Source organism: Prionailurus bengalensis, chromosome D2 (genome assembly GCF_016509475.1).
Source record: "Prionailurus bengalensis isolate Pbe53 chromosome D2, Fcat_Pben_1.1_paternal_pri, whole genome shotgun sequence".
NCBI lineage: Eukaryota > Metazoa > Chordata > Mammalia > Carnivora > Felidae > Prionailurus > Prionailurus bengalensis.
Genome location: NC_057351.1, coordinates 47,962,514 through 47,989,886, shown reverse-complemented (window position 1 = coordinate 47,989,886; position 27,373 = coordinate 47,962,514). Strand labels below are relative to the sequence as shown.

At 52.1% G+C, this 27,373-nt stretch overlaps 2 protein-coding genes and 1 long non-coding RNA gene across 4 annotated transcripts in view; 1 reads left to right on the top strand and 2 right to left on the bottom strand.

The window, feature by feature from the left end:
- The first annotated feature begins 5,876 nt into the window (after positions 1-5,876).
- The window catches only part of RASSF4 (Ras association domain family member 4), a 31,826-nt gene continuing 10,329 nt past the window's right edge, over positions 5,877-27,373 (top strand). For both annotated transcript variants that reach the window (XM_043596880.1, XM_043596879.1), the window contains exons 1-3: positions 5,877-5,996; positions 16,150-16,245; positions 18,437-18,512. In XM_043596880.1, the coding sequence (XP_043452815.1) occupies positions 16,184-16,245; positions 18,437-18,512 (138 nt within the window). In that variant the 5' untranslated portion in view covers positions 5,877-5,996; positions 16,150-16,183. The remainder of the gene's footprint in view (positions 5,997-16,149; positions 16,246-18,436; positions 18,513-27,373) is intronic.
- Positions 16,669-19,701, bottom strand: LOC122492992. Its single transcript, XR_006299799.1, has 2 exons — positions 19,551-19,701; positions 16,669-16,861 (listed from the first exon to the last, which is right to left on the bottom strand). It is a non-coding gene; the product is annotated as an uncharacterized LOC122492992 (long non-coding RNA).
- Positions 23,859-25,276, bottom strand: DEPP1 (DEPP1 autophagy regulator). Its single transcript, XM_043596881.1, has 2 exons — positions 25,111-25,276; positions 23,859-24,540 (listed from the first exon to the last, which is right to left on the bottom strand). Exon 2 carries the CDS (start codon positions 24,512-24,514, stop codon positions 23,888-23,890), a length of 627 nt encoding a protein of 208 aa, XP_043452816.1. The 5' UTR covers positions 24,515-24,540; positions 25,111-25,276; the 3' UTR covers positions 23,859-23,887.

Below are 27,373 nucleotides of genomic sequence, written 5' to 3'. Positions count from 1 at the left end.
AACCAACTGAGCAACCCAGGCACCCCGAGCTATCACCTTTTAAAGCAAGCTCTCTCCGGGGTTCCTTGGTGGCGCAGTCAGTTGAGCGGCTGACTTTGGCCCAAGTCGTGATCTCGCAGTTCACAAGTTGGAGCCTCAAGTCAGGCTCTTTGTTGACAGCTCAGAGCCTGAGGCCTGCTTTGGACTCTATGTCTGTCTCTCTCTGCCCCTCCATGGCTTGTGCTGTGTCTCTCTCTCAAAAATAAAAACCTTTTTTAAAAAATTAAAGTAAGCTCTCTCCATCCCAGGAAACCCTGTGCCTAAGCACTTGTTAGTTCTGCAACATCGGATACAAAGTTTCTCCAAAGCATAACCATAACGAACAAACCATAAGTAGCATATAAAGGGCATGTATCTGTGTGTACATGTATATGCATGTATGTGTCTGTGTAAGAAGGCAATTATGTGGCACCCATTATGCAAAGTTATGTCCATTTGGAGAATAAATTCTCATTTTCAGCCTGCCTCTAGCATGGGTTAAAGAGTTCCATATATTAACCTGAAGTTGTTATTGGTATGCTAACAAATGGAGTTAATGAAAACCATTTTACATAGGAAGGAAGGGTGGATGGAATGCAGATTGAGAAATCATCTGAAAACTGATGGCAAGTCCTTCTATGCGTTAAGATCATGCAACAGATGACCTCCCTGCTCAAGGATTCCATCAGACCAAGTGGTGCAAGCAGCATTCTGTAAATGGCCTCTTCCTGCTGGTGGGTTTAATAAAATGGAGCCCATTAAAGGCAAAGAAAAGTTGCTTGGTTGAAACTGGATCTTACAGATCTCAAACAAGTGCAATCATCCAATTGTTTCCTAAAGAATATACATTCGAAATCGTGAAGACTTTGAAAAAGTGCCTTTAAAAATCACTTGTTCTGAATCTTATGTCAGGGAGAGTAAAGGGGGGGAAAAGTCCTACGAAGTCATCCCTAAAAGGCCTTAGGTAGTTAACTAGCAATTTTAACGCAAACTCACCTTTACTGTTTTAAGGGAATGGCCTTGAAAGTGATCCTCATTATTAATAGCATTTATGTCCAATTACATAAACCTATATTTCAAGACTCAGAGAAATCTAAATTGCATCTCGACAACATGTGATTATGCCCAGGCATTTTCACAACTTGCCTCTCAAAGCACCAGAGGGAAGAAGGCAATCCCTCACTCTTCCTTGCCTTAGCTGATGCAATAAGTCACATGCGTTTTATCAGACTCGGGCTCCTGTCCACTTACCCCCTCGAAAATCAAACACAAATTCGTTCTTTGTGGCTCTTTCTTGACTAAAAATGTTGGATCCATTTGTGTTTGTTTCCATGTGGCTTTTTACGGATCTTACAAGTTAGTTTGTACTGTTCACAAAATAATGACTTCTCCAAAGACTTTCTGATACAGGAACACTATAAAACGTGAAACTAAAAAAATAAAATAAAAAAATAAAATAAAATAAAATAAAATAAAATAAAATAAAATAAATAAACGTGAAACTGCCCCAGGTGAACAGAATAATGCCCTGGTCCTTAATGGACTTTCAAAGGCCCCCTTTCCTGGGGCCATGTGCTAGGGTAAGAAGCCTTGCAGAAACTTCTGTGTGGCCTCAGCTCCCCTGAGGCCCAATCTTCCAACAGGGTAGATGTGGCTTTACCCCCACTCCTTGGTGGCACAAACACAGTGTCCCAGACCCAGATTCTTTATTCACTTTACTCACCATGTCCCCTTGGATGGGCAATTGAGCTTCCTTGAATCTGTTTTCTAATCTGAATCTGGCAGAAAAGGGGAAAAAAATCATATGCCAGATATTGATTAAACACTACCACATTCTAGAGTCAGTATCTTAGAAAACAGAATCAGTCTTCCTCCCTCAAGGAGCTCATGGTAAAGAAATGAAACATACAGCTTGCCAGAGAGTAGTACACGTGAGCCAGTGAGGAGCATTGTGGTTAGGGGACCAGGAAAGACCTCAAAGGGAAGGTGATTTGTGAGTAAAGACCTGAAGGAGGCGAAGGAACAAACCCTGTGGACCTGTGGAGGCAGAGCCTTCCAGGCTGAGGAAACAGCAAGTGCAAAGGCCCTGTGGTGGGAGTAGACCTATGCAGGAAAAAGAGTATGACCAGAGCAGAGAGAAGGAGGGGAAGTAGGAGATGAGGTCAGAGAAGCAATAAAGGGGGCAAGATCATCTAAGAAAAGAGGTAGAAAACAACAGCCTAGGGTCACATGACCTGCCACCTGTTTTTGTAAATAATCTTATTTGGTTTTTTTTTATTTTTTTTTCAACGTTTATTTATTTTTGGGACAGAGAGAGCCAGAGCATGAACAGGGGAGGGGCAGAGAGAGAGGGAGACACAGAATCAGAAACAGGCTCCAGGCTCTGAGCCATCAGCCCAGAGCCCGATGCGGGGCTCGAACTCACGGACCGCGAGATCGTGACCTGGCTGAAGTCGGACGCTTAACCGACTGCGCCACCCAGGTGCCCCTGTAAATAGTCTTATTTGAACCACAACCATGCCCTTTGGTTTCCACGTTGTCTATGGATGCGTTCAAACTACAACAGCAGAGTTAAGTAGTTGCAACACAGGCTATTTAGCCCACAAAGCCCAAAATATTTAATATCTGTCCTTTTACAGAAAACACTTGGGAGTCTCCAGTTTAAACAAATAGGTTTATTTTTCTCCATGACAGGTCTAGAGTGGGCAGTGCAGGCAAGGTGCAGAAGCCCCATGATGTTAATAAGGCCCAGACTCTTTTTATCTTTATGGTCCACTAGTCTTAGCCTATGGATGTGTTTTAGCATATTCTCAAAATAGCTGTCAGTGCTCCAGAAATAGCATATTCTATCCACATCTGAGATAGAAAGGCAGGTGAAAGAGGTATCGGTTCCTTCTACTAGGAAAGCAAAAGTTGACTTCACCCCCACCCCCGGAATGCTTTTCCCTGTCTCTTTGCCCAGAAGTAGGTCATATGGCCCTTCTAGCTTCCAAGGAAGTTGGGAAAGCCACGGAAAGGACCGTCAAGATTGACTTAGTCACTTTCAAACTTTTTTGACCATAACCCACAGTGAGAAACATATCATATCATAGCCTAATGCACGTAACTGAAATACTGCAAACAAAAGTTTTGTAAGAGGCAACTTACATTTACGTTGTGTGCTGTAAACTGATATTTTCTCTTCCAGTGTCTTAAATATGAGTCACATCATCTACTCACTTAATTTCATCACCCACCGTGGGGATGGTGCAAGTGCCTTATGAAAAATGCAGTGGTCACAATCCGTCGCTAGGGACTGGCACAGCTCTGCTCCAAACAAGTTCCTGGCTCTCCCTCTCTCTCTCAACTTTCTTCCTTTTCCATTCCTTTACTTCCTTCCTTTCTTTTCTCCAAAGAAGAGAATGGATAATGGATTGGCAACTAACAATAGCCACAACACCCACCATAAGTGAGCTGGAGACCAAATACAGTTTCATTGAATACTGAGTGAAAGGGGAAGGTGATCATCCTTCTGAAGGAACTGAGGACCCTGATGACGGACATTTGTCTTCCATGTAAAATCCAGGTGGAAACACCTATTCCCCAGGGGGTGTCGAGGGGATTGTGTGGGGTCCCCGATGTATAGCACTAGCACAGTGCCTGACACACGGTGGGAATGCAAGACACAACAGGTTGCTTCCTCAAATGCAATCATCTCTCCAGACCGGTCCTGGCCCTGGACACAGAATCAACCAGATAAGAGGGAATGATTCATTCTCAAGGGCTGGAAAGTCCCAGGGAAATTGCATGTTACCCTGGTGCTGTGCTTACTTATCCTATTGGGCACAGGATGAATACTCAGAGGTTAAGGGCTATGTTGAATTTTGCCCACTGTTTTTGTCTGTTTGTTTTGTTACATAATTGTTTTCCAAGTTAGCTATCATACTGTGTGGTCTTGGTTTCAGTAGTAGAACCCAATGATTCATCTGTTACATATGACACCCAGTGCTCATCCCAAGTGCCCTCCTTAATGCTCATCACCCATTCAGCCCATCCCCCTACGTCCCCACCCCACCCCCATCAACCCTCAGTTTGTTCTCTGTATGTAAGAGTCTCTTATGGTTTGCTTCTCTCTCTATTTTTATTATATTTTTCCTTCCCTTACCCTATGTTCATCTGTTAAATTTCTCAAATCCCCCATATCAGTGAAATCCTATGGTATCTGTCTTTCTCTGACTGACCTATTTCACTTAGCATAATAACCTCCAGTTCCATCCACGATATTGCAAATAGCAAGATTTTATTCTTTTTCATCGTCAAGTAGTATTCCATTGTGTGGTGTGGTGTGTGTGTGTGTGTGTGTGTGTGTGTATGTACCACATCTTCTTAATCCATTCCTCAGTTGATGGACACTTGTTGCTCACTGTTTTTGAAAATTTTTCAGAAGCAGCAGTTATTGGCCTTAGCTTTGATGACCAGAACTTTTGGCTATGCAGGAGTGGAAGTCCCTGACCACAGGCCCTAAGCTGGCAGAGGATGGGCCATTCTCCATGAACTCATGCAAGGGCAAAGGTGAAGTATTTCTGGTCATCTTTAGCCCCCTCATTTTTGCAAGTGGGGAAATTGAGGCCCTGAGCAGTTGCAACACGGCAAGCTCCTGCAGGAAATAGACAGCAGAGCCGATCTCTTGACCCCAAATCCAGCAGCAATAATTAACACAGCCCCTCTCAAGAGGGGTCCAAAGGGCCCATAAATTCAAATCCCAGGCTGAATATACCCGCATTTTTCTAGAAGGTACGTATCAGGTTCTAAAATGGACATCTGTTTCTACAAAGTTAGGAACCACAGACTGAATGGACACTAAAATGATTCGTGTTGAGAGTTCAAGAGAAGAGGTCTGGAGGTCAGGACTAGGGATGGTGATATAAAACAGAAACTGCAAATGTTTCCATCAGCCTCTTCCCCACCCCACCCCACCCCCACCCCCTCCATACCCCAGAAACAATGAGCTTCTGAGTTCTCTAAAAGGCCTGTGTGCTTTTGTCCCCTCTGCCTCTGTGCAAGCAAATCCCCATCCGGTAGGCGGTGATTGGGAGAGAAGTTTATCTCCTTTTTTTTTTTTTTTTAAGTTTATTTTTATTTTGAGAGAGAGAGAGACAGAGAGACAGAGCACACAGGCACACACCAGCAGGGGAGTGGCAAAAAAAAAGACAGAGAATCCCAAGAAGGCTCCCCACCGTCAGCACAGAGCCCAACGCAGGCCTCCATCACAGGAGCCATGAGAACAGGACCTGAGCGGAAATCAAGAGTGGACGATTAATTGGCTGAGCCACCCAGGGGCCCCAAGAAGTTTACCTCCTCTTTACCATCGGATCGCATTTCTTAAACTCAGAATGAGTTCTAAGAGGCCACACCAAACAGTAGGACCACACACAGGTGCCCCATGGGCAAAAAAGATGACAACGGCCTGGCTTTAACTGATAACATCCTCCCCAGTGCACACTAGTAATTTTGGTACCCACGAAGTGGCCTTTGTTGGAAACCCAAGGGTCCTGATCACCCAAGGGTCCCAGACTCCGCCCACGCACCGGACCCTCCCGGCAGAGTCGGGACTGCTTCCTCCAAGCGTCTCCGGGCGCCCTCGTCGTGACGCGAGGCCACCTCTCCGGCCCGAGTCCCCGAACCTTCTTCGCTGCCTCTCGGGCACCGCCCGAAGCCCACCCTCCCCTGTGTGCCTGGGGCGAGGCGGGACGGACGCGGCGGCGCCATTGGCCTGCGCGAGGCGAGAGGCGGGGAGAGGCGGGGATGGGCGGGGCGCAGAGGGACACATGGAGCGGGCCATTGGCCGGCGCCGGGCGAGGGGCGGGGAGGGGCGGGGAGGGGCGGGCCCTACGCTCTAAGCCCCAGGGAACTGGGGCAGTAAGCGCTGCCTACACAGCTCGAGTGCCGGCGAGGGCACAGCACCGGCAGCGGCTTCTGGACGGCGCGATGAGCGGACGGTGAGTGATGCAGAGGCAGGAGAGTTTGGGGGCATCCACGGAGCACTGTCACCCCCGTCCCCGAGCCCAAGACCGCCCCCAGCCATGGGCTCTGGAGCCTGGGCACCGGTGCCCCTTGGCTGCCGCGTGCAGAGTTCCCTCCCCCTGCCAGCCTGGCGCAGCCCCGGCCATTGCTGAGAGTGGGCACTGCGCCAGACACCTTCTCCAGAGGGAAGGCACCTCAGGGGCTCAAACCTGAGCACGATGGGTGAGAGCGGCCGCAGGCTACACCTTTGCCCAGTTTGCCTCTTATCTTAGGCAATATCCTAGAAGCATTGATCTTAGTTGTGGGGAGAGGCTCCAAGAGGCTCTGGCACAACTCTCGGATTTCACAGATGGAAAACCGGCGCCGAGATAATAGCAGAAGGAGGGGCTTGCCTCACCACGCCATTTACAGAGGATTTGCCTTGTTCCCAGACCTGTGCAAAGGTCATTAGCACAATAAGGCACCTACTTCTCACAGCCCTGATACTTTCATTTTCCCCATTTTCAGATGAGAAAACTGAGGCATGGAGAGTTATGGAACTGTCGTCCAGTTTCACCCAGATGAGTCAGTGGTTGAGACAGGATTTGAACTCAGACTTTGTTGGGCCAGGTCTCATTCATTTCAGCAGCTGACTTCAGAGCTCACCCTGCCCACCATCCTATTCCAACCCCCACCCCCCACCCCTCGCCACCCCAGCTCCTGACACTCAATCAGGCACTTCTAATCCCCAAGAGATGCTTCAGTGTTTTTACAATGGGGCACAGCCCTGTGGGAGGGAGAGCCTCCTCCCACACCAGGATCAGTGCAGGGTTAGTGCTGGTCAGTGCTTTCTTAAAACACTGTTAAGGAAAGCTTTAGTAAACTCACTTCATAAGCAAATTAAATAAAGTCCCAGCAAGTGGGGCTAGGATTCTGGAATTTGAACCCAGGCAGGTTAGACTCCAAAGCCTCACACTTGCACTGGCAGAAGAAACCCTTCGTAGCTTCTCTATAGTTTAACTGCTCAGGGTACAGTCAAGATTTGTTGCCAGTAGCCATGATTTAAAAAAAAGATACCCGCAGTGAATTGGTAGAACGGACAGGTTAATGCAGGTCTGCTTGCCTCCTGCTCTCCAGTATAATCCCTGAGCTGCTACCACCAGGGTGAGAGGTGTGAAAGGGAGGAAGGGAGGAAGGAGAGACTGAGGGAGAGGAGAGAAGGGGGGGTGGGGAGAGAAGGGGAAGGGTGAGCAGAGAAGATGAACCGCATTAAACTTAAGTGGAAACATTTCTGGCTGGAAGTTGTAATGGGGTGTGGTTCAGCTCTCTGTCGGTGGTGAAGTGTATTTTCAGCAGTTCTTGTCATCATTCTCTGTGTGGGTAGTGCTGGTGGTTCGACTTGACAGCGAAAATGAGGTTGACGCTACTGATTAAACAGCCCCTGTGAAAGTGGGAAGGGAGGCCATATTTCCACCCTGAGACCCCGGGGGGCGGCCTGGAGGTCGAGAACAGAGTGAAGGTCCAGGGTCCCCCTGGGTCAAGGTCACCTGGACAATGACAGAGAACAAAGGACATGAACAGAACTCAGCATGTCTCAGTTCAGATCCTGTAAGTGAGAAGCCTCACAGGGAGACCCTGACCAGGAGGTCTACCGGAAGGCACTCTGGACTGGGCCTCTGGGGACCTGGGCCCTGGTTTTGAGAGCAAACTCAACCATATGTTCTTGCTCACAGCCACTCCAGGGGAGGACTGCCACCCTCTTTGAGTCCCTTGTCCCCATCTCCAGAGCACACCCTGTTGTGCCCTATCATGAGAGCTTCAGTTTATTATGGGTGAGCCTGCTATGAGGCCCATCTTATAGCAGTCAGTGATTCAACTAATGAGGGACCTGAGGCTGAGAGAGGGAATGGGACTTGGCCTCAGGTCACACAGCTGAAGAATCACAGAGCAGAGCTTGAAACTCAGATCCTTGTAAAGGTTGGGTTGTTATCTGGTCACAGAGTACAGTGAAGGAAGTGTTTTGGAATTGTTTTCAAGTAAATTAAAACCAAATAGAAAGCAGCTACACTTCCCAGAGCTTCTGCTCTAGTGAAAGGGGAACTTATAGTTTGCTCAGTTTTCTTTTCTGGCTGTCTGACCTCCTTCTCCAGGAGGCACTGCTGAGGGAGAGATTTGGAACCCCTTCCCCTTGCCCTGCCTGACTTTGGGGGATGGGAGCAGGGAGGCCATGTAGCCCCATAGCTGCAGAGCTGGGAAGAGCCCTGAAGATGCTCTAGATCAGCTGCCGGTACAATCCTGGTTAAACTGAGGCCCAAGGGCTGGCACAACGTGGTGACGTCACATGCCACATTGACGCTGCAGCGAAACCCACACCCAGACTTCTCTCTGGGATGCCCCTTTGCCTCCTCCCTCTCGCTGTGACACGTTTCAGCAGAGTTCTTAACCTGGGCTCTGGGAATCCAGGGGCACATGAATAGGGACTTCCCAAGGCCCCTGCGGTAGTATGTAAATTTGGTGCACACACTTGCACACTCATGCACACATGTGCATTTTTCTGGGGAGTGTGTGTTATTTCAAGAGATTCCAAAGGGCTCTATGGCCCAGAAGATTCTGAGCCCCACTATGTGTCACAAGAAACCACCTCCAGCAACTGCCCTTGGCACACAGGCCTGGTGCAGTAGATAGCAGGGGTGGGGGAAGTCACAGAGGGCACCCGGTGTGGCCCAACAGCAGCTGGCACTGAACTCTTGGAGGGCTTGCCCCCCCCGCCCCCCGCACCTCTGGCCCCAGACACTCAGGCTGTTGGTCATTCTGAGCACCTGTCTGGCCCAAAAAGCATGGCTGAGGGGATTCCTGCTTCCATAGACACCCTCTTCCATAGGCAAGGAAGGGTCCCACATGGCCAAGTGTGTGTGAGAGAGCGAGCAGGAGGGTCGGAAATGGCTTTCTTGCCTCGAGCTGCCGTGCCTCTAGAGCAAGAGCAGAAGCCCAAAATCCTGCCACAGGGGGCTGGGTGAGCACTGCCTGTGCGCTCCGGTGAGAAGCCGTAAGGAAGGCCAGCCTACGTGTGGACAGAGGGCCAGGCTCTTCAGAGGAAGGGCGATGGTGTCAGGGAGACCCGGGTGCCAGAATGGGCTCAGGGAGACCTGTTGGTGGGAGCCCAGGAGGCGGGAGGATGCAGTAAAGGCGAGTTGGGGTCCGTGAGTCAGCCCAGGAGAAGGCAGTGAGTGGAGTGGCTGCTGTCTCTGCGGCCACCTCTCCTGCCCTCCCTCAGCCACCATCACCACCATCTGGAGTGCGCACAGTGTCCTCCTGGGACCTCCTTCCCAGCTACCGTGCTGAGGCAAGGAGGGCTGTGGCTGAGCCAGCGGGCAGATGGCGGCAGAGGGAGGGGGGTGGACAGCCATGGATATGGAGGGGAGGGTAAGGACAGCAGTGTGGAGGGGCGGGGGGCAGCAGCTGCTGAATCGCTGTCTGCTGTCTGCATCCCAACAACTGGCTTTCTCAGCAAAAATGTGTCGCTGAGGGGCAGCCCGTGTGCGACCAGACGTCCTCTCGGAGGCAGCTGGTACCAGCAGGCACTGCAGCTTCCTCCGTGGCCAAGCTCCGCCATTTGCTGGCTGACAGGTGCTGGGGGGCTGGGAGGGGGGGCCCTTTAAGGCCCCTTCTTTCCAGTGCCCCCTGCTGCCCCTGGCTGGTCACGGGCTACTGAGCGGAGTACATCGGCTTCCCGGGAATGCGAGGCAGTGTCCCTGCACCTGCCCTCTCTCTCGGAGCCTGCCTCCTTCTGGCAGGAGCATCCTGGGCCCCACACCTCTGTCCTCCTTTCTTTTGCTTCCTGCGTCGCTTTATTTACACATTGGATTGTAATCATGCCTAAATAAGAGAATAATCATAACTTGATGAAGCGTTAGAACAGAGGTTACCAAGCCCCCAGATCTCACAGACATCCCCGGAGCCTTTTAATTTGGATAGTGACGCATTGACCATTTTGCCAAGTGAGGACAATGACCATCTATTTTTGCCATCATTTCAGGAAAAGAGAGGGCATTGTAAGAGGGAAAAGTAGGCAGCGCGGAGTCGTGAAAGAAAAGGCTTTCAAATGTACTCAGTTGGCTTCTTGGAAACCCCACTCGCTTAGCCTTTCTTTCCCCTTCGGCCCTGGCCAGTAGGAATCGGGCTGTCATGGTGACCCGAAGGGCCACAAAGCTGCCTTCTTCTGTGATAACCGGCTCCATGACCACCAACAAGGGAGAGATGGGCCAAGCCTAGCAGTTATAAAGGCTTCAGTGTCCTTTGTCCCAAACCAAAGGCCAGAGACAATAGCAAGGGCAGGCTGTGGTGCCTGCTGTCCTCAGCAGCCCCTCTGCATGGCTGACGGAGCAGCCACTGAAGTGGAAAGCAAAAACAGTTCACTGCTTGTTCACTGGGGACAGGTAGGTAACCATGGCTGGCAGGTCGCCCCGGGGGCCCTTCTCTGGGGGACAAGGAGCCCTGGCTGCTGTATGAGTCTCTGGTCGGGAACAGAGCCTAGTCTGGCCTGGGGAAGAAAACCTGGAGACCAGAGCTGTGTGCCCTGGGGCCCTGGGGGAGGGGTGGAGGCCAGGACAAAGAGGGCTGGATCCCAGGGCCAGAGGGTTGGCCTGCCCAGCTGCATCTGTCACTCTGGTTTTTGGACTGTGCCAGGGTGGCAGGCCAGCCCCAGCCCGTCCTCTCCCCATCTCCAGCTTCAACCAAAGTAACCTTGCTTTTTTTTTTTTTTTTAAGATTTTTATTTTTAAAATTTTTAAATGTGTATTTATTTTTGAGAGTGAGAACAGGAGAGGGGCAGAGAGAGAAAGGGGGACAGAGGATCCAAAGCAGGCTCTGTGCTCACAGCAGAGAGTCTGATGCAGGGCGTGTACTCATGAACCACGAGATCATGAGCTGAGCCCAAGTTGGATGCTTAACCGACTGAACCACCTAGGCACCCCACAAAGTAGCTTTGCTATAATCCATTTGTGCGTTGGACTTCTGCCTGTAAATATGAGATTGTGCTTTTTATTAAAGGTTGAAAAGCACTCCACTAAGAGATTCGCTAAGGCTGTGTCCAGTGCACGAAGAGAGTGAATATTTAAAAAGGGGCAGTTTCAGGAACATGTTCCAAACAGAGAGGGATCTCTGTTTGCTTTCTTCCTGTTGCTCTCTTCTCTCTCTCCCTCCCTTGCAACTCTCTCATTCGGCACTTATCTCTAGGGCACCTCTAAGATGCATGTACACGTCACTTTAGAGCTCTACAAGACACTGGGCTTACCAAAATGAATGAAAATCATCTCAACATTCAGTCTGGCAAAGGACGCACAAAGGCAGTGTTCAGATTTGGAGTGGAGATCTTATGAGTGACCGCAAGCTCAGGTCTGGAACTCAGGGAGGTGGAGACATTGTCTCCTCCAGGTGGAAGGGTGGACATGTGAGAATCAGACAGACAGATGATGCATATCAGAAGTCCGTCATTCTCTCAAAGAAGATACTGTTTTTCTAGGGGGCAAGGTTCCCGCCGCATAAGGCTCAGACCCAGCCCAGCAAGTTGGAAGAGACCCCCTTTGTTGAAGTGGGCCCTTTATTGCCTACCTCCAGCCTTGCTCACTCATTTCCTGCCCTCCCCTGGGACAGTGTACAACCCCATTCTCCATTCCTGCCGAGCTAAGGTATTTACTTTATGTGCTGCCTTCCCCCTTCCTTCTTCACTTGACCACCTATAATCCAGGACCCTTCTCCACTTTCCTCCTGACCCCATCCCCCCGATGATGCCACCTGACTCCGGCTAGAGCCGCTCAGCCTGTTGGTCATGTCCTTTTAAAAAGCAGATTCTGGAGGGCAAAGTTCTCCCGAAAGCCAGGGCTTGGAAGGTTTCATGTGTTACTTTGTACTGTGCTTTGCAAATAATATTATACAGAGCCCTAGGCAAAGCCCTGGATGGGGGGTCCCGGCCACCCACCTCACTGTCAACCCAAGCAGCCCCTTTTAATCTGATTTGCATAAATATTCCATGTGAACAAAGTTCAGTGGAACCAGGCTTCCATTTCATCTTGGCCTAGAAAGCGTTTGGGGGAGGGGCGCCTGGGTGGCTCAGTTAGTTAAGCCTCCGACTTCATCTCAGGTCATGATCTCGCGGTTTGTGGATTCGAGCCCCGCGTCGGGCTCTGTGCTGACAGCTCGGAGCCTGGAGCCTGCTTCGGATTCTGTATTTCCGTCTCTCTTTGCCCCTCCCCCACTTGTGCTATCTCTCTATCAAAAATAAATAAAATGTAAAAAAAAAAAATCACGGGGGGGGGGGCATGGTGGGGTGCAGGACAGCATTTCATACATAACCATTTGAATGTTTTTGCCGTTTTAAGAATTCAGAACTCTTGTTGGGGAAGCCTGGGAGGTAGGGTACGAAGAGCTTCCGTTTGTCCCGTAGGTTACATGGGAGGGGCTGGTTGTGCGGAAGGGCGGCTGCTGACGAGTTTGCAACAACCAGCCCTGGTCTGTGTTGCCTGGGTGCTCACTCAGAGGGGCTGTTGTCCAGGAGCCTGTGGCCCTGGGTCCCTGAGGGTCACGGCTCCTCCCCAGCCAGTCCTCTCTGCTCTTCCTCGCCCCATTCCCACCCTTCTGGCCAGAGCCAGGGCCCATTCTTAACCTTGCCCGTTGATCATTTCAAGACACCTCTGTTTCCTGTGCGGCACCCAGGGAGAACATGCTCCACAAGCCCCACTTGTATATTTGGCAGATTAAACTTGACATTATCATAAAAAAAATTAAAATAAAAAAAAAAAGTCTTCTACAGTTAAGAAAACGTCTAACCTGCTGGAGATCAATATCCCCATTGTACAGATGGGAAAATGAAGGCTCAGAGAGGAAAAGGCAGGAAGCTAGAGCCATGAGGGTCTTTAGCAGCCCCTGGCCCAGAGCTGTAACTGATCACTGCTTGACTTATAGAGATTTCACTTATAAGTATTCCTCTTAAATAGAGCAAAATCAGCATAGTCCCCACATGCTGTAGGAGAATCAAAGTATTGTAAACTGGGTCCTGTCATGAATCAGAAGTCACACGCCAGAGCCCCGCTAAAGCCATCTGTATTGCAAGTATATTTTGTCTAGCTACATTTTATTTTTAACTATATAGTTTTAATTGAATAATTTACGGCCTTAGGATAGTGTAGATTATGCTGCAGTAACAGATCCCTGAGACACCAGCAGCTTAGATTTATTTAAATCCCTTTCCCAGTCCATATCCGCCATGGGTTGGCAGAGAGCTCTAGTCCGCAGAGGCGCTCTGGGACCCAGGCTGACCATCTGGAAGCTGCACCAATCGGGACATGTGGCTTTCTGGATCACCACGGCGAAGAACGGGGTCACAGGCTGGCTTGAGTGCACTAGTCTGAGAGTGACACACACAACACCTCTTATGTGTAGCGTGTGACATGTTAGTCACATGGCCACCGGGGGGGGTGGGTGGAGGAATGTGAGTGGTCACAGGTCATCCCAGGGGCAATGTCTCTGCCACAGTGTCCAACTCCAAACAGTGAAATATAGCCCTTACAGATGCAGATTTCTGGCTTCTCATGAAACGCCAGAAGAGCTGCCCCTCCAGAGAAAGAATGTGTCTCCCTGTTCCCCATGGACTCCACTGACCAGTGTCTCAGCTGAGTCACTTTCCTAGCCCCTGGAGCCTTTTACGTGTTTTATTCCAGTTGGGGATGCACAACTCTGGGAAAGCTGACTTTGGAGGACCCCATAAGGCTTCTCAAATCCATCCAATAATTTAGTAGACATCTATGGGCCTCTTGCTGTGTGTCAGGCTCGGGCTCGGGGCTGGAAACAAGAGGTGAGCCAGAAAAGTATCATCCGTGGTGCGGAGGTCTGCGGCTTCAGCCTCCCCTCCCACCTCCCCTACTTGTACTCCCCTATCATCCTGTCAGCCACCCACTCAATGGGTCAGGCCCTGCGGGCCCAGAACATCCAGGAGCCCAGAGCAGGTGCTGGACTAGAGAGGAGCCTTTCCTGATACTAGAGGAGGGGACCGCTCTGGCAAGGGTTTCCTGGCAGAGCTAGCTTGCAGAATACAGGGCAAGCAGTGGGCTGTTTTCTGGACAAAGAATAGCTCCATCAAGACCCAAAAGGAGAACAAAGCAGAGAGCACAGTAGGCGAGATGAGAGCAGCTCGGGGAAGCTAGAGCTGAGAGCAGGAAGTGAGAAGGGGTGGGAGAGAAGCTGGCTACAGAGGAGGCCAGAGGGAAAACCGCCTGCTGTTACTTCTGGGTAAATCCAGCTCTTCCCTTCCGGTAATGAGCCTGTGTAAAGCAAGACACAGTTGTGCCAGGGACCCACAGAAACAGTGTTGAGTGAGAAACTCAGATACTTTTTTCTTGGGCTGAAGCCAGCTCTGCATGGAAACGTTTGAGGAACTCCTCAGAGAGGGAGCCTTGCAGAGCAGTTTTTTCCACTGGAGACTGAGGTGCTGAGGAACCGAAACCCGATTTTGAAATCCTATTGCCCAGCAGTGAGGCCCCCCGCTCCAGAACCCCATAGCGCCCTGCCCTGTGCCCTATAGAGGTAGGGTCTGACCTCTGTCTAGATCCTGTTTTGCTTCTCTCTAGACCCACGGAGAAGGGAGGTATTTTTAGGATGATTCTGAGGTCACTGAGAAGCCCACCTCCCTCAATTCATTCCCCTTCTCCCTGTTTCCCCTGCTTCCAGAATCGAGTGCTCATTCAGGCCTGACACACCAACACAGAAAGCAAGCCTGTGTTGTTTGTGGGTGATATCAAACAAGTGGGAGGAGAGTGTGTTCAGCTAGGGAGTCAGGGCCCAAGGGGATGGAGCACCCTGTCCACTTTGAGGGCATTGACACAGCAGCAGTTGAACCTGACCCCGAACCCCCAGGAACATTTGCACACACACAGAGGTGGGGAAGACCCGACCGAGCCGGGTTTGTGTGAACAGATGTTGGGGTTTGGGGAAGGAGCCACTCTGTGATATGAAGGACAGGCTGTGCGCCCTGTCTGTGCCACTTCCCAGTGTGACTTAACCCCTCAGAGTCCTAGCTGCAACTTGAGAGGAGCGGTAGAGACAGGGCCATGACTGGGATAGGGAGAGAGAGAGGTACTGTGGCTCACTGCCTGACACACGGGGGTTCTCAATAAGAAAGCTCTCAGCCAGGGTAAGTTGGAGAGGGAGAGTAGTAGAAATCTGCGCAGAAGATGCCAACAAGATAGAAAAAAACACCTGTGGATTTCCCCAGGAGGGTTTAAGAAACTCTGTGAAGCCTTCTGGGTTGTAAATACACAGTTTCATGTGTGAATCAACTAGCAATCTTATAATCTTTATAGAGATTACCCCATTGCATCGATAAGAAAAGGAAGTCTGGAGGGTCTAAGTCACTGTGCGAGATGGGTTTTAGTGACCAGGATCTAGGATCTAAATGCTTATGTTCAAACAATGACTTTGCCACCGATTCACTGGGAATCTTGGGCAAAGTTCTTAACTTCTGTCCCTGTTTTCTCGCCCATAAAATAGTACGAGGATAGTACTTACCTTATACCGTTGTTGTAAGGAGTAAAAACGATAATTCATAGAAAATGCTCAACACGGTCTCCAGCATGTAGTGACCCCAGTACCGACTAACCCATCACCAGGAGAGCTGGCCCAGGTGTGCTGGTTCCAAAGGGCCACCAGCCTGGGCTCAGTGGGAATGGAGGAGAAAGGCCCAGGGTGCTTTGGGGGGCTGGAGGAGTGATGGAGGCAGTAGCCATCATTTAGGGTGTCCCAGCTGAGGCAAAAGAGCCTGTGGTCTGAAACGTTTAGGAGACGGATCCAGATCCCTAGGGATTATGGAGAGGTTCGGGGAGGGCGGCTGTTGGGCTGGTACTGGGTGCCAGCTAGCTCAGCAGTTCTGACCTTGTCTCCCGCCGAGGGAAACGTGGCTGCCCCGTGTGGGGTGTGGGACCCCATTAAGTCCTCTGAGCCTGATCCTTCAGAGCTATGGCCACCCTGTACCCCAGGGTGGGAGGGGGGAGGTGAGGCTGGAGCCACAAGGCCTGCACAACAGGGCTCTGGGCACTGCACTGGCCAGCACTTCCTTCTCCGGCTCACCTGTCTGTATGCTCTTCCTCCTCTTCCCTGCAGGTAGCCTCCCTGATGCTACAGACAAGAGGAGAACATGAAGGAAGATTGTCCACCCAGTTCTCATGTTCCCATCAGTGACAGCAAGTCCATCCTGAAGTAAGCCTTTGTGTACAGGGAGGGGGTCTGGTGGTCACTCCCTGCCATGGGCAGCCTTTGGGTAGAGGGATTCTGGGCACTTTTCATAGATAGGACGATGTGCCTGCCCCAGGGACAGTGACGGGGGCACTTCTTTTTGAAGCCTGGCGCCCTGGAGATCAAGGATCTCTTTGGGTTGAGGGTTTGACCCCTGCCCCCTCAGGCCCACAAAAGCAGGAAAGCATGGCCATGTCCGCTGTGACTCTGCACAGATGGCATTTAATTTATTCAAAAGCTAGAGCAATACTAATACTCTTATTGTGTCAAACAGTTTGGGGAAGAAATAAAACTCAAAATAGGTTTAGAGTTGTTCTTGAAAAAAGCATATTTTATTGACATGATGATTTTTTAGCTTGGCTTATTTTCAATTTTATTTACTCCGTCTTACCTTAAAAAAAATGCTTGAAGTATTTATTCAAATGTATTTCTGAACTAACGTAAGTTTTCATTTTCTCTTGCTTTTTGCGTGCTGGGGCCAAATATTTTCTAGATTTGGGCAGCTCCTATTTGCCTCCTTGAAGAAAAGCCAGCCTCCTAGCTTTCGCTGAGCTTCTTCCTGGGTCCTCCAGTTAGACACCTGAGAAAACAGACAGCATCCCATTCACAGTGCTGCCCATACTCTCACATTCCCGGTTTAAATTTTATAATGAGAATAACATTAGGTACGCCTGGGTGGCTCGGTCGGTTGAGCAGCTAACTCTTGATTTCAACTCAGGTCATAATCCCAGGGTCTCGGGATGGTGGAGCCTGCTTAGGATTCTCTCATTCTCTCTCTCTCTCTCTGCCTCTCTCCCCTGCTTGCTCGTTCTCTATCTCTGTCTCTCTTTCTCTCTCTCTCAAAACAATATAGTTTTGGGGAAAGTCATAATAATAGCCATAACATGATTAATTTCATGTGTATATATCCTAATAAGTTTATGTTCAGCATTGATACACCTACAAGCACAGCGAACATGCAGCATTGACTCTTGCAATGTTAACGCCATAACATTAACTGGACCACAAGTGAATCACTTCCGTCATCAGTTACCGTCATCCCCACATCAGGCAGCACACCAGAGCACCAACGGCGGGTTTTGCTTATCCACTCCCTGGAGTGCTCCAGTGTCAGTGAAGGCACTGCCCAGAGAGGTTCTAAAGCGGCCCCGGCCAGCAGGGGAGTGACTTCCACGTGTGGCCGCCAAGCACGTGACTTACGGGCGGAGAAGTACAGTTAATATAAAAGACAGGTGGCAAGGACATATTACGAAATGCAATAATGAACAAGATCTCGTTAATAGCGTTTATGTAAAACGTTCATATATTAATACCAAATACAGGTGGCAAACACTTATTACAAAATAAAATAATGAATAAGGCCTCATTCATCATGTTCATATTGATTACATGTGGACATGAAAATATTTTAGATATATTGTGTCATAAAATAAAATGCATTATGAAAATTAATTTCACCTGTTTTGTTTTCCTTCGTGATGTGACCGCTGGAAGGGTTAAAAGCACACGTGTGCCTTGCATTTCTTACCTGTTGGACTGCACTCCCCGGCAGAGCCCAGCTTGGGCGCAGGGACCGGCTTCTATCCGCTAAGGCTTCCCTTTATTCTGGGGAGAAGGCGTTTGGGCAGAGTGGCCTCCCTCAGACCTTCGGGATCTTATCTCACAGCTGTCACCTTCACCTCTTGGTCAGACCTCCAGAAAGCCAGGATGAGGAAGAGGTAGACACCCCTCATGATGCCCCCAGAGCAGCCACACCAGGCACTCACAGGAAGTAATATTGGTGGGGGGGGGGGGGCGGGCAAGGGGGAAGCAAGAGTCTTTAAAATGCCAATAATCCAATCCCGGGGGATTTATTGAGGAAATGACTCAGAAGTAAAGTACAGGGAGATTTTCGGGAACTCTTATCTGTGATAGTGAAAGCATGCAAACACCATTTGCACAATTCTATGGGCCGTCTGTGAGCTCACTTCCTTCTCTTCCCAGCCCTACACCTTACAAAAGGTCTGTCATGTGGAAACCTCTAGAAGACCAAAAGGCATGTGTCTGATGGCAGAGTCTAGTCTCTAAACTGATTATGTGTGGCTGGCGAGACCTGTATCATCACGTCCCAAAGCCCTGCCACGCCCCAAGATTATATGTGTGTTTACCTTTTTAGGTCGGAGCTCTTAAGCTTGCTAAAAACTTACAACTGCTACCACGAAGGCAGAAGCTTTCAGCTGAGACACCGAGAGGTAAGGCCTGTTTCTCTTCTTTATTCATAGGTCACCGTTTATCTTGGATTGCTGAAGACAGTCCTGGTTTATACCTGCTATTCCAGGGTCATTATTAAGACCTTTCCCTTCACTCTGAGAAGTGTCCCAGTTAGGATAATGAAAGTATGAGGCCGCCCATCTTCTGAGTTAGAGACCAGGTTACCAGCTCTCTCTCCCGGACGTCCTGTAAGGGGTGCTGAGGGTCAGAGCGGCCCCTCCCTCTCCCTCCCCCAGCGAGAGTTCAGAGCAGATGGAAATAATCACCTGCAGTTCTTCCCTTCCACCTGAGATTTTTGCCTCCACGAATTGCCAGGACCCTGGAGACTAAAATCTTTAAGACCGCACAGCCAGTCCCTTCTGTGCCCAGCCCACAGCACAAATAAGGAACTCAGCACAGGGCCCGGCTTTGCCCAAGTTCACAGGGCCATCAAGAAGTGGGAGCAGTCTCTGTGGTTGCCAATCAGAATAGACATCAGAGAAGGCTTGAAATGGAGGAGAGCTCCCCAAAAGATGCTCACGTGGCTGGGCAGGTCAGAACAGGAGAGACAGGGCAGGCGTGGGGGAGTGGAGGACTCGAGAGAGCACGTGCTATCTGCAGACGCTGTCGCCCTGCGGACCGAACCCGTTGCTGCTGTGCAGGAAGATGGGCTCCGGGGAGCCAGAGAAGTTAGACATCTGGAATTTCATGTGCAATTTCCCAAACCTCGAAACACCAAGCGGGCTAAACAAAACACGTCTGTAGGTGAAACGCAGCCCAGGCCAGGCTACTGTCACCCAGCTCCGGAGCCTGGAGGGGAGGGAAGCAGCTGGCTCCTGGTCCAGGCAGCACTGGCCTGCCAGTAGTGTGACCTGGAATTGCGCCAACCTCGCACGCCACCTCCCCTGGACCCGCCGCCCTGCACAGGGCCTGGGGCCAGCCCTGACGGCTTGTCTCCCAGCCCCTCTGCACTGTTCCTTCGCTCCCGCTCTTCTTTCTGCAGAGCAGCCTCTCTGATACGCGTCTTATCGGCCACTTACCCTGCTCTGTACTGCTGCTGGAAGGGCTCTGATGCCACCGCCCTGCTATCTCTGCTTTTGCTGTTTCTTTTCTTGCCGCCCGGCTTCGTGTCCCCCGGCCAGGCACGGTGTAGCACCTGAGCACAGATGCTGGGTGACTAACCGGCAAGTGCAGGCCCAGGGCAAGCTGAGATGAGTCCCGAGCTCCAGTGTGCTGGACAGTTTAATCTATGCTAAGCGAGGAGTTGGACCCACTTCAGTCCTTGTGCTGGAGGCATGCGATGGAGCCTTCTGGCTGCACCCTGCTTCTTAGCCCTGGGCCATTCAGTGATTGACGTAAGACCCAGCAGCTCTCAACAGGTGGTTTCTGCTCAGCAGCCTCAAAGTCACCTGGGAACTGGCTAGAAATGCAAATTCTTATCACCCTCCTTCCCCCAGGCCTCCTGACTCAGAAACTCTTTATCTTCCCAGCTGTGTTTTAACAAGCCCTCCAGGGGATTGCCATGAAGGCCAAGTTTGAGAACTGCTACTCTTAGAGTTTGGTCTTGACTCTTGGGATTCCCCAAGACAGTCCCCTCTGTAGGAGCAGTTGTGTGGGGAGCAGGGCTGGGAAGCCCCAAACCTGTGCCCTGTGTTTGTGTGTGATGGGACAGGCCACGTGGGAAAGTGAGAGACCCAAAAAGGGGAAGAGGTATTCTCGACGGGCCCACGGGCCCGTCATACCTAAAAAAGGTATGAGGACCTGACTTGATCTCCCCGGAGCCAGAAAGTACCTTGCAGGAAACTTCCACAGCCTTAGCCATCAAGGGGATGCCAGCCTGAGGGAGTATGTGTCTTCGGGAGGTGATCGCCACTATAGAGACGGGCTGTAGGCCTGGGCAGCACCGAGTTCTGATGCTGAAATGCATGACTGGTTCCTGGACACCAAGGGCCTAGCGACCCACCCACCACCCGGTGTTCAGGCCTCCGCCATTTCTCGGAACGCAGCCCCGGGACCTCCTGGACCTCGGAGAATTCCCAGTTGCAGGCACTTGCACTGTGGGGCCACCCCAGGCTGGCTTCTCCTCAGGGGTGGGGCAGACAGGCACCAGGCACTTTGCCTCCGACTCGTTTCTCACCATACAAGAGCTTTGTGACATCAGAATGGCCATGTTCCAGACAAAGAGATTGAGGCCTTCAGAGTTGAAGTCTCCAGCAAGGTAAACACTGCAGTAAGTGGAAGGTGCCAGCGTGGCTGCGAGGCGTGGGCGCCGAATTTGTAACACAGCAACAGCATTACCAGCATTAAGCTTTGAGGGGCCTCGGGGATGCAGGCAGCTGCTTGTCACCTTCAATCAGCAAGCTAAGGGGCCTTCCAGCTACCAAGGGGCTCAGCACAGGCTGCGCCCTCACAGAGCCATGTGGGGCCCAGAAGAGACCCCCCCCCCTGCCACCCATTGTCACTAGGTTTCCCCCAGAGCAACTGTGGCCTGACTGCCACCGTCTCCTCGGGGGTCCAGAGCCCTTGGAGAGATGAAGTGTGTCAGGGAATAGGGGCCACGCCCTAGGGCAAGTGTTTCCCTGTGAACTCTCCCCCAGCTTCCAAAGGGCAAAGGAATCCCTACTCAGGAGGCCCAGGCACCCGCTTCCTCTATTGTATTATAAACTTTGCTTTTGGATACTTTTGCTTGTATTACAATGAAGAGCTTGAGCAACCTGGAGCCATCTGTGCCTTTTGAAAGATAGCAAAGCATTTTAACCAGGCTGGGTGGCTTCTTGAGAGAAAAAATGGACCACCTGGAAATACCAGTGGGTAAATATATCACTGTGATGAAAAGCAGGACCCTTATGTCGTGCAGGGGCGTGTGGCCCCCTCAGGGAGCCCGCCTCTGATGCTCCCCCTGGTGGCCGTGAGCATGCACAACACCCAGTGCCCATCCTTGGCGCCAGGCTCCTGGGCAGGGGAAGAAAGGGGAGGAGCATGCCGGGGCTCAGGGTCTCTGTCTCTCCCAGGGTGGGGAAAGTCAGGACCCCCTTCCCTCTTAAAATGACCCCCCCCTTCCTCTAAGGCCTGGAGGCAGAAATGACAGGCAGTTGACAGACCACTGGCACCTGGGGTGAGTACTCGGCCATGGACGGTTCCCTTGAGAGCTCCAAAGCGCTTGCCAGGCTGCCTCCTGGTCAGGTCATTGTGTCCTTTCCCACTCCAGTGGTGGCTGTGGGGAAGAGACTTCTCCATAGGACCCCCATCACAGGGACTCTCTCCTAGGCTGTTGTGTCTCATGGGAAGCTTGGAATAATGCCAGAAACCCCTTCCCCCTGCCCTTTATTCTTTTTTTGGCGGGGGGTGGGGGGACACCTTCTGAAGATACCATTAGCTTCTTTCATCTCAGTACATATTAGCAGAGGAGCCAGAGCCCTGCCTAATGTCCCAAATGCAGCCACGTGGTTTTGAGCTTGGGGAGAATTGGCCAACCTCACTCCTCCTTAGTTGCCTCCCTCTGACCCTGGTTCACACAGCTTCGTAGAAGGGGCTACAGCGAGGCAAGCCCAACCCCTGTGGGCACCAGCCCTCCCAGGTCAGCCCTCCCCGCCGCCTCCTAAGGATGTTCTGGCTGAAGGCTGCCCCACACTTATTTGCCAGCGAAGGTCAGGGACCAGCAGGTTGTGGCAGATGCAGGCATTCGTATATGTTGTTTCTAACTCCATCTCCAAGAGTACGTGCCCCATTTCCCAACCCTGTGGGGTGCGGAGGGCAGGGTTGGTGTCCGCATCTTACAGATAAGGAAACTGAGTAAATTACTTGCCTGAAACTTTTCAATGTATGATTTACATTCTGCCTCCCCACTCAACACACATAAAAGAGGGCAGATAGGGACGCCGGGTGGCTCAGTCGGTTGGGCATCTGACTCTTGGTTTCGGCTCAGGTCGTGATCCCACGGTTTGTGAGATTGAGCCCCACGTCGAGCTCTGTGCTGATGGCAGGGAGGCTGCTTGGGATTCTCTCTCTCTCTCTCTCTCTCTCTCTCTCCCTCCCTCTCCTCTCTCCCTCTCTCTCTGCTCCTCCCCTGCTCCTGATTGTTCAGTCGCTCTCCCTGTCTCTCTCGCTCTCAAAATAAATAAACTTTTTTAAGTGTTTCAAAAAGGGGGCAGATAAACATTTTTAAAGTGAAAAGCAATTTTAAAACAGAAAAAAAAGTAGGAAGGGAAGAAGAAAGGAAGAAAATAGTTTGATAGCCCACAGAAGAGACAGAGGACACTGAAGCAGGCTGTGAACTTGAATGTGGCCCCAGCTCTGCCCTCCTCCTCTCCCCTCTGTCCCTTGAGCACTGACCAGGGTCAGCCAGCTCTGACCTGGCCCAAGGGAGCAGGGTAATGGGTCCTCAGGCCTGATTCTTTTGAGTTCTCTGATGCCTCACCTGCCTCTCTGAGGAAGGAGACCCTTCCTCTCCCCTATTCCTCACCCTCACCTCCTTCCTTGCCAGACGCCTCCAGGCTAGAGGACCCAGGGCTGGCCCAGACCTTAGGTCATGTGAAGCGAGGTCCTGGCCCCCGGACCTGCCGAAGAACAGGGCTCTGGACAACAGCCTGCACTTTGGCCCCACAGCTGAGAAGCCCCCTGGGTGGAGGGAGGGATGGGGACAGCGAGGACGGAGCCACCTGGTCTGCAAGCTGAGCTGGTGCAAGTTCTGTCTCAGCCCTCAGCATGGACAACACACCCCCAATGACACAACAGGACTTGTGAGCTGGAGCCACTGAGATACCCCCAGGTACCCTGGTGATAAGTTCCCCCCAAACCGGAGCGGGCACATTTGGGGAAATGCTGTTTTCTCTTGGGCCACATGGAGCACAGGCTCTGAGGGTGGGAGCCAGGAGGCTGACTCTGGAGTGCCCAGGGCTTCACTCTGAAATCACCGTGGGGCTGAGACCTTTGCTTGTTACCTGCCACCGACCTCATTTCCCCACCCTGAAGCCACCGCATAGACAGTAGCTACTCCGAGTATGGGCTTACAACACACCCCCCATGACGCATGTGGGTTTTATCCCACTTACTCATCAGAAACAGCCGAGGAAACAGGTCCCTTTACCCCATTTTACCCATGAGAAAACCAATGAACAGAAACATTAAGTCACTTGCCCAAGGTGATCATCCAGCAAGGAACAGTGCGAGCAGGGTCAGTAATACCACATCATGCCAGATAGGCTGTTCTCACTCTTCAGAGGAGGGGGTCTCGCTATGAAATGCCAAGGCGGGCAACCCCTGCAGAAAGGTGTCTCCCTCTCAGAGACCTGCCGGGGACAGTGCCCACCGCGGGGGAAGAGGGCCAGAAGGTGACACAGACCAGCTTGCTCTATACAGAAGCCTTTATTGGGAGGGGTCAGAGTTCATGGATCACCGGGAGGTGCAAATAGAGAGTTCTGAGGGTGCTGCCGTGGCGGGGGGGTGGGGGGGAGGCTGCGGTCCCACAGAGTGGCTTGGAAGGCCAGGAGCCCTGGTGCCGGTCCCTTGAGGGCCTTGCCAGAGAGTGCCCCTGCACCCTGGCGCCACAGAGTCTCCCTCCGGGGGTCCCTCGGGCCTTGCCACCATCCATCTGTCTCTGTGGACCCCAGGGGTCAGCAGAGGAGCCAGTCCGCCTCAGTGGGTCCCTCCTACTTGGCTGCTTTTCCTGGGACTCCCCATACAGCCAGTCCAGGGGGTCAGCAGCACCATCCCTGGGCGGTGCAGGCTGCTGGCCACTGAAGCGGGTAGTAATGTCCCGTAGGGACTCAGTAGGGCAGCTCGTCTCGAAGGCCTGGGCTGGCTGGGGCGGTCTGCCGAGTTGGGCCCTGGCTGTGGCCGCGTCCAGCACTGAAGTGGGCTGTGCCAGCTGACAAATGGACTTCACATAGTCATCCAGGCTGGGGGAGGCCAGGGGTTCCTGCCCAGGCCCCCCGGGCGGCATCTCCTCTGAGGTCTCCCGAATCGTGGGCAAGTGGGCCACAGGAACCAGTAGCCGGGACCTCATGGCTGCCGGCGATGGGGAGCAGTAACCTGTTGGTGGACAGAGGACCAGCGGTGAGCGTCTGCCATCCTGTCACCCCTCCTGTGTCCCCTCCCTCATCTGAGAGGCTGCCTAGGTGAATCATGGGCCTGAGAGCAGAGTGAAGTCTGCAGCCCCAAGCCCAGGCTCGGACCTCCTGGACTCTCCCTTTCCTGCTAACCCTGAACACCATGTGCTTAAGAATCTGTCATTCCTGTAGTTTAAGAACCTATACAAATAAGAGAACCCGGCCTAACAGACTGGAGTCAGAGGGAACCTGGGAGTAAAGCCAGTCTCTGCCACTTCCTGACCTGGGGACCTATGGCAGGGTCACCTCTCCAAGTCCACCCTTACCCATCCATAAAACAGGGTTATAAATACCCGCTGGAAAGGATGTAAGAAACACATGGAATGACCCTACACATGAAATCTCTTCTAATGTGATGCCCTCTGCAGCTATTAGCCGCTAACTGCATCCCCTGGTCTCTCGTAGCCAGTGAGGCTGTGTAGGTCCCTGCCCTTGAAGAGAAACAAAACCTTTCCATTTTATCTCAAACCAGAAGGAAGCTGCTCCCTCTTACCTGTAGCTGAGGGAACGTGGGGAGAGCAGGGATGCCGGATGAGCAAGGACAGTCCTTGGGAAGACCCACAGAGCTCAGGGTGGAGGGCTGGGGGCCCAGCCGGCTGAGTCCCGCGACCCGCGTGGAATGTGGGGACAACTGGCCCCTGTCCGGAGCGCTGGCCTCCGGGAGCCGTCTGGTGAACCTGGAGGTGTGGCCGTTGCTTTTATACTTTTCCACCAGCCATCAATTACTGTCACGAGGGCCAAAAATAGCAGTTCACAGGAAGACTTTGGGAGGAAAACAGCCGGGTGGGGCGGGGTTTGGCCCAGCAGCCAGCCTGGAGCTACAGGAGGCCCTGGGGAATGTTTACTCTACAGGGCAGGGGAGGGAGGGGCACCATTCCTGTGGAGGGGTGGAGTAGGGGCGAGTGGAATAGGGGTGAGGGAGAGGAGGGCAGAGGGAGGAGTAGGGGGCTCCAGTAAGGAGGAAGGTGTTCGCTAAGACCCAGAACTGAGGGTACACGATGACTTCCTGACTTACGGAAACGTGAGGCCTTGGGACAGCACGTTCTAGTCCTGCGTCTGTCTGCATGCACTTCCCCACCTGTGTGGCGAGGGCTGCCCAGAAGCCCGGAGGTCCTCCTCTGACCTCGGTTTCCTCTGATTTGACCAGAGACAGCTGCAGACTGACAGGGCCTCCCCTTCATTCCATAGGGGGCAGGCTGAGGGACAGTGGAGTTGTGGCTGGGGGGACAGCATGGGGGCTCATACGCAGCCCATGCAGGGACATAGGGCCAGCAGTCCCCAGCACAGCTGACCCCTGACCTAGGAGGCTCTGCTCTGCTTTAGCTCCTTGCTTCCAGCCCCAGGGCAATTCCCCCTGCCTCCTTCCCTGCCAGCTCTCCAGAGCCTTCCAATGGCATATTTGAAGCTTCAGCCTCAGCGTGTCCGGCCCCACTGCCCTGCCCCAGCCGTGCTCTCTTTTCCTCCTGACTCTCATACCCAGCACCTGACTGGTTTGATCTCCCTCCACCCGGGTCAGCCGGGCCGGCAGGCACGGGTCTCTGTGAACAGACATGCTGAGGTGTTTTAGGTGGGGCAGCAGCTCAGAGGAACCCCACTTTGGGTTTCCTTACTGCCCCCTTTAACTCCAGTGAATCAATCCAGTCTCTCCTTTGTTGGGAGGGTTAGTTACCTATCTGTGACTGTGTAACATCAGTGGTTATCAAAAATCACTCTGGTTTGTTGTTGTTGTTGTTGTTTTCTTTTTTAACAAGTAGTGCAAGGCCATTCCAGAAAGCTGTGTGTACTTTTGATAACCTTGAACAAAGTGGAACTGTTTTCTCTGTGGATGGCGGAGTGTTTTAAGCGATGACTAACTTGGTATGAAATCAACACTGCAGGGCACATCCCCCGTAAGGCCTTCCGGGGATATGAAGAAGTTTCTACAAGGTCCCTTCTTCTTGCAAGGCTTCCCATGCCTAGAAGGAGAAAGAAATGGAATTTGTGAATCTAGAGTGATGTTCAAGATAGCAATGGGAGAATGATGTTCAAAGTTCACTGCCCAAAGGCTAGTATCAAAGCAGATTAGGAGCCTGGAGCTGGGAGGACCACAGCTCTGGGGAAAATGAGGCCGAGAAGAGTTCAGACAGATGCTCTGAAAGCAGCCTGGCCAGGCACACGCGTGGGGGCCGTTAGGCTGGGCACAAGGAGCCTGGAGGTGGTCGCGCGTACATAGGAGCCTGAACTAGGTCGGAAACAGAATCAAAAAGACCGGAGGGGTGTGTGTGAGTGGCACCCCTGAGACCTGAGGGCACTCACTGAGGGTGCCTCTGGAGGGTTCTGACAATGAGGACTTCAGAGTCTGGCAGAAGGGCAGTAGGTGGCTGTGCCATCTGCAGACCTTAGGAAATCAAGGCTGATTGGGGACACAGAATGAGAGCTGTTGTAGATCTTCTGAGTGTTCATGCCAATGGTGAACCATGGGACTGGCTGTGTCCAGGTGGTGAGGAAAGCAAGACTGGCCCTCGGGAAAGAAGGCAGCTTGGAAATATGGGGGTGGGTCCGGCCCACTCGAGTGGTTATGGTGGCAAATGGCAGCAGTGTGGGGAGAAGGGTGAGGCTGAGACCCAGCTCCGAGGACCAGCAGGGAATGGAATCCAGCGCCCTGCACATGTTCGCAGCAGGACCTGGTGACCGTGGGGCCTCCTTCCCAGGTGCAGTGTGGGGGGAGGGGTGTGGGAAGGCTCTCTGCTTGGCACTGGTGTCACTGTGGCCATGCT

Excerpts from the sequence above, each read along its gene's own strand:
- DEPP1 (XM_043596881.1), bottom strand. The coding sequence starts at position 24,514 with ATGAGGTCCCGGCTACTGGTTCCTGTGGCCCACTTGCCCACGATTCGG.